This window comes from Aulostomus chinensis, chromosome 10 (assembly GCF_037954235.1).
Source record: "Aulostomus chinensis isolate RoL2024-O1b breed Wild chromosome 10, RoL_Achi_v1.0, whole genome shotgun sequence".
NCBI lineage: Eukaryota > Metazoa > Chordata > Actinopteri > Syngnathiformes > Aulostomidae > Aulostomus > Aulostomus chinensis.
This window is the reverse complement of record NC_141329.1, coordinates 26,514,236-26,526,402: the sequence shown is the minus strand read 5'-3', so window position 1 is coordinate 26,526,402 and position 12,167 is coordinate 26,514,236. Positions and strand designations below refer to the sequence as shown.

At 43.1% G+C, this 12,167-nt stretch overlaps 1 protein-coding gene across 4 annotated transcripts in view; it reads left to right on the top strand.

Annotated features, from left to right (window-relative positions):
• The window catches only part of igsf9ba (immunoglobulin superfamily, member 9Ba), a 60,501-nt gene that overhangs the window by 29,853 nt on the left and 18,481 nt on the right, over window positions 1-12,167 (top strand). For all 4 annotated transcript variants that reach the window (XR_015118214.1, XR_015118213.1, XM_086216689.1 and 1 more), the window contains exons 5-11: window positions 2,917-3,034; window positions 5,708-5,849; window positions 8,203-8,348; window positions 9,061-9,203; window positions 10,263-10,403; window positions 10,483-10,602; window positions 10,746-10,896. Coding sequence is in view for 2 of the 4 variants with exons in the window: in XM_086216689.1 (XP_086072815.1) it covers window positions 2,917-3,034; window positions 5,708-5,849; window positions 8,203-8,348; window positions 9,061-9,203; window positions 10,263-10,403; window positions 10,483-10,602; window positions 10,746-10,896 (961 nt within the window). In the remaining 2 variants the exon portion in view is untranslated. The remainder of the gene's footprint in view (window positions 1-2,916; window positions 3,035-5,707; window positions 5,850-8,202; window positions 8,349-9,060; window positions 9,204-10,262; window positions 10,404-10,482; window positions 10,603-10,745; window positions 10,897-12,167) is intronic.

Here is a 12,167-nt window from a genome sequence, read left to right as displayed (position 1 = left end):
TTTGTGCACAGATGGCGTCATCCACAGAGTCCATCTGCACTGGAAGTATGTTATATATCTGTCTAAAATCAGTTTATTTGGTTGTTATGCAGCAAAATATATCACATTGTAATAAATCCTCTGTAAAAGGGTCAGTACACACGTGGGACATGTATATTAAGGCAGTTATAAACCTGTCACCATCTAGAGTTGGCACATGGGTGCCGATGGAGAATGGACAGACGGTAAAGTTTCTTGCGATCACTGAACATTCCTTTTGTGCTCCTTGGGAGATGTGGTGAGTGGATAGTCCTTCATCAGAATGTGGCAACGATAAAGTTCCATTACATTTTTAACATCATGGATACGGAAAACTGCAGCTCCTCTTCTTGCTTCTGTGTCTTCAGCAAAAATACTTCTTGAATCACTTAAAATAATTTTTAAAGAAAAAAAAAAGTGTTCCTGGCAGCACCGTGTGAGTATCCGAGGCCCTTTGTTGTCTGGTGAGGCATGATTTTTATTTCTGTGGATAAACTCCCAAATGTAGGCAGTCTGATGTCATGACAAGATATTTCTGGCACACTGACAGTGTGACTTGATAGCAGCAAAATTCCTCTCTTACGTAAAGCATCAACAATAAACATAAGGTGTGTGGACTCAGTCGTGCTCCATCAAAGACATTTAACAGGCTGATGACTCAGAAACAGCAAAAACGCTCCAGCAGTCGTCATCCACTGCAGCCACGGGGTTTTACATCTTGATTAAAAGGTGCAGATGTCACATTTTCTCAAGTGGAAGAAGTCTTGCTCTCACAAGTGCTCTCTGCACTCACACGTGTAATCGACAGCTAAACGCAATCAGTTCACTTCTTGCAAGAGCAGAGAGGCGATGCAGACAAGGTAGGTCACTGATTTACTAAGAATTAGACCTGGAATGCTCAGAATATGACAGACTGGGGATTATACACGAAGAGCATTCAGTGACGCATTCATTACTGTCTGATATTGTTTGGAACATGTCAGGGACCTCGGTTACCCCCCCCCCCCCCCCCGCTCCACCATCCCTCCCTGCAGTTGCCTCTTTTTCACACCGTCCCCTCAGTAAATGATTGGACAACATTCTGATGCATTATTAATCGCCTTCTTCTGCATCAATATTACATTACTTCTTAATATGAATGTTACGCTAAAAATGAAAATCACGACTGAGAGCTGCATTTATCGGCTTTCTTCATCAATTTGCCTGTCGGACTCTGGGAAACATGCGGTGAGAAGAGAGTCCGAGTGTGAGTGTGAGGGTGTATATTTGCTCAGCCACATGCTCCGCTCCATGGAGACTTCATAGAGAAAGGCAGGAATGTGACAGACAGGACTAGAGAGGAGGAGGAATCCTCCTCTTCCTCTCTTTTACCGATCTTTATTGCTTCATTTATTTGCACCGTGAATACATATATATATATATATATATACATATATATATATATCTATAAATAAAAAGAAACTCAACTAACCAGCTTTGCAGAAGAAGACAGAAAGCTGGCTGGGTTTGTTAAGGGTCTTCCACACATCGCAAACAACGGAGAAAACGAGAGGCGAAACAAAATAGCTGCCAGCAACTCTTTGCTGCTGTCGAGGTGTGTCAGATTCTGCCTTCAGCTCATCCTCCACCTCTTCTTCCTCATGTCCATTCCTCTCCCCCTGCTGCCCAGTTTGGCTTCCGAGTTTTCTCAAGACATCTCAACACAGTTGCAGTGCAGACAGTGTAGAGTTGAATAGGCTGATTGGACGTCTACTACATTAACTCTTCCATACGTTTGTATGAATAAGATTTGATCTAATAGTGATTTGAGATGATCTGGATACTGTCAGAAAAGTTAGCGCAACATAAAAGTCCTGCAGTCGGATGAACATCAGTGCGGATGCTCTCCAGATTATTAAGGAGAATGAAAAGCTGATCAATGTACAATCCATCATAATTTTAGAGAGTTATTGGTGTATTGATGGAGGCAAAGACTGTTTTGTTTGTCCTCTACCTCCCTCTACCATTCATTGAGCTAAGCTAACTCGCGGTTTCTGTGGCTCCCAGCTCTTAAATGGGCTCACAGAGGAAAAAAAGGTATCCGTCGTCTTGTCTGACTCCAGAGAGGATGGCAAATAAATGTTTCTCCTCAAAAGTGGGTATGTTCCTTCAGAGGCAACGATAACCCTCAAAACACAGCCGATCCTTAAAAGTGAGGGATTGGGAAAACACGCCAGAGCCAGATAATGGTCAGTGGAAGTGTGCCTTTGAAATAATAAAAACATTACTCAGCTGTAGCCTGATGGGTTCCAATTTTTAAAAATCGGTTAAAATGGCCGCCAGAGCCTCAGATCAGCCAGTGTTTGTTCTCAGCGCCGGGCCACATACGTTGTGTATAGCAGCAGCGAACACAAATCGCTCGTGATACAATCTGAGCGATGATGGTAAAGTTTGCCAACGGACTGGAAGCGGACAAATGTTACTGGGTTGATCAAGTGGTAGCGTCTCGTGGCTGAAACATTTGAAAAGACAGATGAACTGGAAAATTCTGCCGGCGTAGCAGATTCATCCCTCCGCTGCATGAATGGACAGACTACAGCTGTGTGTGACTTGAATGGACAGAGCCTGGCAACCTGCTGCATAATTTATGAGGGTGTTTCTATTAGGTCTGTTTTAATGTGTTTCTTCAGTACTGCTCATCAGTGCTGGCAACACAGCTAAAGATTCCCAAGGTTAATGTGCGCTGGAATCAGATCTGGAATTCATAAAAACACGTCGCATTCATTCATTTTTTTTTTTTTCTAGACTCTGTCTTCTGAAAAATAAGGCTTGCTGTCTGGTCTGTGGCGCTTGTGTTCATCAGTTGAAGATGTGTTGTGTTATCTCAGGCTGGATGCTCATCTGTTTGTGTAACCGCAGGTACATGATGGCAGTCTGACCATCCTTGGCATCACTCGAGACGACAGAGGGGCTTACACATGCAGAGCCTACAGTGACCAGGGAGAAGTGCTCCACACTACCCGTCTGTTGGTTCAAGGTACCGCACGCATGAATCCGCCGCGCCGCGCCGGAGCCACTGCTCATGACTCCACTCATAATCGTGGCTCACACATCTATTACACAGATTAGTGCATTTTGAAAGAAAGACATTACGGTCCCTTATTTGTACTTGAAGGCATTTACTGTTGATGCTCTCTGGTGAACACACTCTGGGTCTGTGTCGCCCAGTCAATGGTGTAGTCTGTGTGCACATGTGTGTGCTTTTGTGCACAGCCATGTGTGTTCAACAGAGTGTATATGTATGTGTGTGTGTGTGTGTCACTGTCTCCGCTCCATTAACTAGGCTCTCTGCAAGACAGATCAGATAGGGGGTCTTGATACCAGCCTCCACTGCTCTTCTGTGAACACACACAACAAGCTAGTTAGCATCACGCCATTACAGGAGAGTATTTTGACGCCGTAGGCGCCAACAGACGAGATCGAGTCTATACGGTAAATGTCTGCTCACACACACACGATGCAAACGCTCATTACAAAATCATTGTGTCAGGACCCGGTGAGTGGAGTGACCATTGGTGCGTGTGATGCAGACTTGTTCTTTCAGGCTCCCGCTGCATCGACTAAGAGTGGAAGAACATTTCTTAATGTAAAGCCGATTATACACTGGTGCTGCGATTAAAAACCACCCGCGGTCTATGAGGCCGGCGCTCAGACTAGATTTGGGTGATGTGACCCGGGATGGGCACAGGTATTTTGAGGGGTGGTTGCTCTTGTTATCAGTTGATATTGTTTACGTCGTCATGTCACGTAAAGAAAAGTTGTTGTTTTTTTGGGGGGTGGGGGGGGGGTAGATAAAGATGAATTAATTAGAAGTGTAACTTGCCCCGCTGTTTTTGTTTTGTTTGTTTTTTGAAAGGCCAAAACTTTGCAAGTTTAGATGATGTCACAGTTCAAAAATTACGGGCCTCTGGACAATACGTTCAGAGAAACCTGCATCCCGTTGTACTTGGAACTCGGACGAAAATGACCTCTGTTTTGGATAAATGGAGGTGAAACCACAACTGATTTCTAACATGATGTAAAAACTACGTAGCTGCCGCTTTTCTTTCCGTGCGGTAGCGTTTCCATTCTCCTCCGTGTGGGCTGTCCTCACGGTCGCAGGCGTTTCGTAGTTTCCCCGAGCAGATGCAGCAGAATACATCTTGTGCAGAAAGTCGGAAAGATCAACTAGGAACTATCAGTCCAAATGGGCCCACACATTTATCCCTTTTAATCCAGCTAGTTTTATCACAAGCTGCTACCTCCAGTTACCACAGGGTGTTGTAATATTAGCTTATTACATCACTGTATTGTCAGTAGGGTGTATGATAGAGGGAGGAAAGATATTACCGCACAAACAAGAGCTGAGGGATGCGTGTTTCTCTTTTTCAATATAAAAAAAAAAACCAGGGGGAAAAAAATGCAAAACACGAGTAGAGGAGAGCTGAAAGAGCAGAAGCAAGCAGCTATCTGAGGAGTCATGAAACTCACCTGTGTGATGAGTTTTTAATTGTTCGGTGAGATGCATGCACGGTGCAGTCACTGCTCCTGCCTGATGTGTAAAGCTTTGCACGCTGAGAGGAAAATGAGCAGCAGGCTTGTATCTGGGCCCGCTCATAAAAGACAGCTTACCTTTTATGGCTCTGCTTTTTGTTTTTTGTTTTTTTGTTTTTTTTTTATTTTAATGCGAGAGCGAAGAGCAACCAAGAGAACCTCCAGGGATGAGAAGGTTACCATGTGAAGCACGCGTGAGCTTTGACACAGACTGCTATTAAGTCACCACTAGCTGGCTGCTCGCTTGGTTTACATCAGAAGGGGGGGCAATACCGCAAAGTACACATCATGTGTGCTCTTTCTCACGCTGGGAGAGCAAAAATGATTTGAACACGGAATCAGATTTTTGCATCTCATGGGGAGCAGTTTTAGTTTTTGAGATATTATTTGTCCTTGACATGACCTGATTGTCCCGAACCTGAACTAGAAGAATGAAGCATTTTCTTTTACTTGAGTTTTGTTGCTGTTAGAATGATGATGATGATGATGATGATAAATGATCATTTATCATTTTATTTTTTTTTATAATTCAGTGAAATGATGTCAGTTAAAAACATCATGGCTGTGGGGTATTTGCCTCAAGTGTGTATTGAACAAAAAAAATTCCAAAGCAGTGCTTGAAAAATAAGTATGTTCATAATAGATCTTGATATTTAAGGAACATTAAAAAATGCTGACATTGGACTCATCTTTGAAAATTAACCTGTGACTCAAAATGTTACTTTTTCACTTGAAGCTCAAAAATATTTACAGATTGTAAATGGACAGTGAGTCTCCAGGTCCTGGCTCCTACTGGAATAATTGGTCTTCAGTTTCTGTTTGTATTTTCTGTACTTCAAATGCTACTTCGTTTTACTGAACTCGTCGCTGGGCATCTGTCTAAACTCCCAGCAGGCCTGCTCGAAGGAACTATGAAGATTTAAATGTCTATTGTCTACAAAATCTATTATTTTGTCCTTGGTGGTGTTTGCATTATTTGTTACAGATTTTATACATTAACAAGCGAGCCAATTAGGATTTTTTTTTCCGTCTGTGCTGTTCAGTGGTTGCTGGTCGTTTTAAGGGTTGAATTATTTGTCTAATTTTTTTTTGTTGGTGTTTTGTTTTGGCGTCTCAGGGCCTCCATATATTGTCTCGCCACCAGAGAACGTCACTGTAAACATTTCCCAGAATGCACTCTTCACCTGCCAAGCGGAGGCGTATCCTGGCAACTTGACCTACACCTGGTTTTGGGAAGAGGATAACGTCTACTTCAAGAAGTAAAGTTATGATCAAGTTCATTTCTGTACTGTAGCTTCCCTCTCTCTCTCTCTCTCTCTCTCTCTCTCTCTCTCTCTCTCTCTCTCTCTCTCTCTCTCCCCCCCCCAGTCTCTCTCCAAGGAAACATCTTTAGCTAACAAGGTTGATTAGCAGCTCAGTTAGTTCAAAAAAAGCTTTTGGGATGTGCGTGATACAGTGAGTCTGTCAGCCTTTTGCTGTGCTGTATTGAGAGTTAGTAGGTGTGTGTCTGTGTCTGTGTGTGTGTCTGTGTGTGTGTCTGTGTCTGTGTGCTGGTGTCCTGTCGTGTTGTGGCCCTCGAGGCAACAAGAGTGGGCCTGGTGGGGGTCTGTCTGGAGCGTGCCAGTCGAGTTATAGTGTGACCTGATGACAATATCACATGACACCAGCCTTGTGTCATCATATGCCTCTCATGCAGAGATGATGCGAGGTGCAGGCAGGACTTCCTCAGCCTCCCCGGAGCAGGTCTGCAGAGGCAGAGAGGCTCTTACAGCCAGCTACTGAGAGACAGAACCGAGAGAGAACCAGTGAAAGGGACTTTCACTGTACATCAGAATATCAATGAGGTTGAATCCCATTACAGATTCTGTCATCGTGCCATGTTAAAAATGAACTCTTAAAACAAAAGAGATACATACATAAATAAAGAAGCCACAATTTCAAGCCAGGAAGATCAGGAAGAATGGACGGAGATGGGAAGGAGTTGGGCTGCATGGAAGAGACCCCTCTGAGGATTCCCGGAACGTGCTGGAGTATAGTTGGTGATGAAGAAGAGGTGGGATGTGCAAACATTGATAAAGAGAATACACAGTCAGATAGAAGACTAAACGGAAGTAATGATGTCAAAATTGTGAATGAAAGGGAAAAGAGAGAAAAAGCAGAAGGCAAAGCGAGATAAGGCAGGGATCCCCAGCAGGAGGAGTCAGGAAGGATCTTCCTTATTTAATTTTCATCAATGTGTCATTTTGAATCTTTATTTTGCAGGATAGGAAATTCTCCTCAGACAGCCACATATTATTTTATTAGCCTTAAAAGACTCTTTTTTTTTTTTTTCCTTTTACATTTTAAACAATGGATTTATTATTGGCTAACAAATCCTCATCAAAAAAATATATCAGGTTTTAAATGATTAAAATCATTGAATAAATTCTTCTAGTTCTAGTAAAATTCTAAAGTGAAGTTTACGGCACTCAAGTGCAAACTGGCACAAAGACCAAAGTAAAAAGATTCTCTGCTGTAAGCTCTCCGCCCCGAGTTTAAAGTGCTCCTCCTTGAGCTGTGCACCACCCCTCCATCAAGGTTGAAGAAAATCAAGCTGAGAGTTTTTGCATAATCCTGATTACAGAAGGGCACCTAGGGATTGTAAAACTAGAGGTAGCGGCTATGTGCCACCACGGCGGCGTGTGCCTGTCACGCCAAAACCCTTTCACTTCATTCTTGAGTTTAAGTGGATGTTTGTGTCAAGTTTGAGGAAATTCCCTCAAGCTGTATCTGAGGTATCAGCTTTACAAGAACGGAGGTTTTTCCACTTTGTTCAGTTCTGCCCCAAAATCTAATGAGGCCTTTACTGACCCGAGCTTCACCCGTCCACCATCTTTGATGATGATCAACCTGCTCACTGACGGCCGGAACCAACTGAGGTTGAAAACACAAGCTGTTCATTTAGACGCCGTTTCATGTATTTGTCCACCGTGCTTCCGTCTACTTTATCTTGGACATGCAACACAGCGGGACCACGGAAATGAGTTCAAACACGCTCAGTTTTTCCTGAAAAGCTCATCCTGGTACTTTATCAGAATATTACAGATACTTGAGGGCAAAAATGCTAATATTGTTAATAAATCTTCCACAGAATACTGCAACAAATACCATCCACGTTACTGTGAGCTGTCTGAGCCCTCTGGAGGTCAAAGGGTTAGAAAAGAGACAGCGAGCGCCACTGCTTGTGAAATTAATACTAACATCATTCAATCTACTTATGCATGACACTGCACTGCTGCCACAGCCTCTGTTTCTGCTGCAGACTAGTTTGGACGAGAGTTATCTACAAATGTACTTACTGTCGTTAATTTTAATTAGTTTCACAGCAGAAGACCTGAAGGTTTTATTATTTGGTGATCAAAATAATTTGCAGCTTTATTAGAATCTCCTGCTCTGCTCTGTGTGTTCCTTGACTCAGAACTGTTGGCTCTTTGACTCTCTGCTGCTCTCTTATGGCACATTGATGTAATTCAGCAAAAAAAAAAAAGAAAAGAAAAAGAAAACATGCATGTCCTGTGTTGCTGGTGTGTTTGAGTAACATTGTGTGACAAAGCATCCGCTGTCTTCCTGCAGTGATCTGAAGCTGCGAGTGCGCATTCTCATCGACGGCACCCTTATCATCTTCCGGGTCAAGCCAGAGGACGCTGGGAAATACACCTGCAGTCCAAGCAACAGCCTTGGTATCTCGCCCTCAGCATCAGCGTACCTGACTGTTCAGTGTGAGTGTTACCGTGGCAACTGAGTGTAGGGGGAGGGGCGGTGAGACGGGCTCTGAGCTGTGTGAGGAGGGAACAGCAGCAGCAGTATGGAGGCTGCTGTATTATTTGGCAGCGTAGCTTGAACGCTGTAGTACAAAGTAACCTTCTCGAATTTCAAGGTCAGACGTCAGTGAGAGGGAGCAGAGTTAGACCCTTGTCATTTGGAATGAGCTTGTTTCCACCATTTTACTCCCCTTGATGGATCCTAATGGTGGAATGACGATCTTCTCTGTACGCAGCCTCATTCCTATGCACAAAGATAAAGGCAGGCTTATCCTCAGACTCCATTTTTTTTTCCTGGTCCCTTTTGAATCTGCTGCTCTACACGAAATGCTGCTCATCAACTGAGACTGATGAGAGAGAGAAACGGCACTCCTGGCCATCTGATGTCTCAGCATCAGCCCTTGTGTGTTGGGCTAATTTGCTCCCAAGTCACCATTGGTCATTGATTACGGTGCTACAGTATGTGGGAGAGCTGGGGGATTTGCAGCATTGCAGCCACAGGCACTGATTCCATCGTGGGCCTAACATGTAGGCGGCCAGACTGGATGCTAATTACGGCATTACAGCATGTAGACATTTTAGGCTTTACGAGTCGGGTTTTGTTGATTACAGTGGCATGAATGTATTTGGTTGTATATATCCAACATCCATGTCCTGGGTCTGTGTTCAGACCCTGCCCGAGTGATCAACATGCCCCCGGTCATCTACGTCCCACGGAAACTGCCAGGCATCATCCGCTGCCCGGTGGATGCTAACCCACCTGTGACATCAGTGAAGTGGGAGAAAGATGGCTACCCTCTCCGAGTGGAGAAGGTCAGTCGCCTTCTTGATGAATCACTCAGCCGTCTATCATTTCCATTTGCTTACGTCTTGTCACCGGCCGCTTGTCTTTTTAGTTTTTCACATCCGTCACTTTTCTTTCTCGTCATTCAAAAAAAGTCCAAGTGTGAAAATAAGAAGAAGAATTCATCTGGAATTCAATTGAAGAGTTATGAATACGTCTGATTTGATCAGATCTTCGACACATTTAACGATGAGACGTGCTCTCTTAAACCAGATTTTTTTTTAACCAGAAAATTCACAAAAGGTACAGTGCAGCTAGAATAGAACAAGTAGAAAAATATTGCAGGTTACTCATTACTTTACTCAGATGCTTGACCTTCAGTCTGTGGAGTCCAGTCTGCAGCTTCCTCAAGGAAACCTGAAACCTCCAGAGCACAAACACTGAGCAGGGACAGTGAAGGTAGAGGCTTCTTGTTTCTTGTAGTATTTCTTGCAAATTCATAAATAGACGGTTGTAAGTTAGATTTGTTTGAGATAATGAATTTTTAATTGAGGGTCGTATCTGACCGCTATTATAATTCAGAGAATCGTATCTTTATGTGTCTTAAAACATATCGAGGGGACGTGCTGCTACCGACACAAACGTAAGAGTCCAATGAATTGATATGAATGTTCCAGGTTCAGGTTCATGTTAATAATACTTGTTTGATCATTTGTTTTTAAGCAGTGGTTTGATTAAAAACAAGCTTCTATGATCAGTTAGTGTTTTCATCCGCAGAGATTACTCATAGTTTAGGCAGTACACTGATGGGCTTATTCCCAAATACTTCAAAATACTATCTTCGCAAATATAGGAACCACAACGACTAGACTGTCACCATTTTATCCAGTATTCCATCTGTATTCTGTCTATTCTCCTCTTCTTTCACAGCAGTCACAGGCTGCTATGTGCTGCGGTTACATCCATCACCATAAATAAATAAATGTTCTCCTTGTTTTAAATGTTTTCGTTTTCATGAAAAACAGACCTAAAAGTACACAAGGAACCCAGTAGAGGTCCAGGATTACAGAAGCCTTCTTGTCTTGCAGTATCCTGGTTGGAGCCTGATGCCAGATGGAAGTATCCGGGTGGCGGAGGCCACAGAAGACTCCCTGGGCACCTACACCTGTGTGCCTTACAACGCCCTGGGTACCATGGGCATGTCCCCCCCTGGAACTTTGGTGCTAAAGGTACATAACTTTCTGTTGTGGGTTCTTTGTACTGTTGAGTTTCTACTTGCTTTAGCGTCATGTCTGTGTGTCTGTCAAGGATCCCCCTTACTTTAATGTGAGGCCTGGGGGGGAGTACCGTCAGGAGGCTGGGAGAGAGTTAGTTATCCCCTGTGCTGCTTCTGGAGATCCCGATATCCCAACCATCACCTGGAGAAAGGTGCAGTGGACAAACACATCCGTCCTGAAACGAAGTCATCCTCTGTGTTTGAGTTTGCTTTTTCCTTCCCACGTACTGAAACGACATACTTGCTTGTCCACCGCTACTTAACCATGTAACTGTAATTCTCATGTCCATTGAAGGTGGGGAAGCCAAGCAGGAGTAAGCACAACATCCTACCCAGTGGCAGCTTACAGTTTTTGTCCCTCAGCAAGGAGGACCATGGAGAATGGGAGTGTGTAGCCACCAATGTGGTGACAAGCATCACTGCCAGCACGCGTATCCTAGTCATCGGTACAAACAGTCTGCACAGTGCTCTCAGCTCTCAACCACTGACCTGTCATAGTGATTTTGAGTTCATTGTGATCACACTTTGCCATGTCGTTTGAGTGATTTGCATGAAGGAGACGTAATCCACATCTCTTAATCTTCTTGCTGCTACCCAATTTTGCCATGGGCGTCATTAAAGTTTCATTTAATCTTATCTGTAATAGCTTTATACGCTTAATTTAAAGCCTGAATCTGTAACTACAGTGTGGCGCCCGTCCTCCTGCTAACACACAGTCGGCACAGCCTTTGTCTGTCGCGTCATTGGACCAAGGACATTTTTTTTACTCTTAATTGATTGACTTAAAATTATGAAGTTAAAACAAAGATCAGGTTTGGATATTTTAGATGTCATCTTTTAGGTACAAAGAATGTTATGGTGCAACAAATCATGACTTATTTTTTTTAAATAATTATTGTTATTATGTTTAACACCTCTAATATATTTCTGATGATCTCTTTTTAGCAGTAAAAGTAGATTCTCCGCTCATGTACTTAAGTCTTACTGACATCTGACTATCATGGTAGAGGAACAGATTTGTCCCAATCAATTCTTGTTCTTAGTTTTATTTTGCTCTCAGGTACCTTGCAGAAGATTTAGCTCTTTTGAAAAATATGTAGTATTCAGATATATCATACAACATATGTCTTAAATGCAGTCAAAATCTTTTTGGAATACATCTTTGCATATAGCCTGTAAAAATGGAATTACATACCATACACTGTATATTTGGGGCCCGTAGCTGCAAAAGGTAAACACATTTTTACTTATACTTTGTTTCTTAGCATACATTTGTAGTATATTTTGTTTAAAAACATTTCATGTGACATTAGTGTTTTATGAAAGCACCTCTCATTGTCTATCTCCAGGTCTTCTGTTGTAATGATTACAAACCAGAGAGAATATAGCACATTGTTTACTGTGGCTACAGGTCCAGTTAGTTCGTCCAGTGTTGGTACCTTTGGACAGACCTACTCTAGGCTAGCTGTATGCTTCCAGTCTTCATGTGTAGCTAAGTTAATTGTCTTGTGGCTGTCATTTCATATGTACTGTTCAGACATAAAAGTATAAATATTCTCATCCAACTTAATACATGTGTTGTCCTATCTGCTGGTCTTTGACATTTGAACAAGTGGGTAAGTCAGCCTTAGTCGCCTCTGCTCCGGTGCCTGTGGAGTTGTTGTACTTTTGTGCAGCGGGGAGCACTGAGCCAGCCCCCGTGTGACCTGCTGACAGG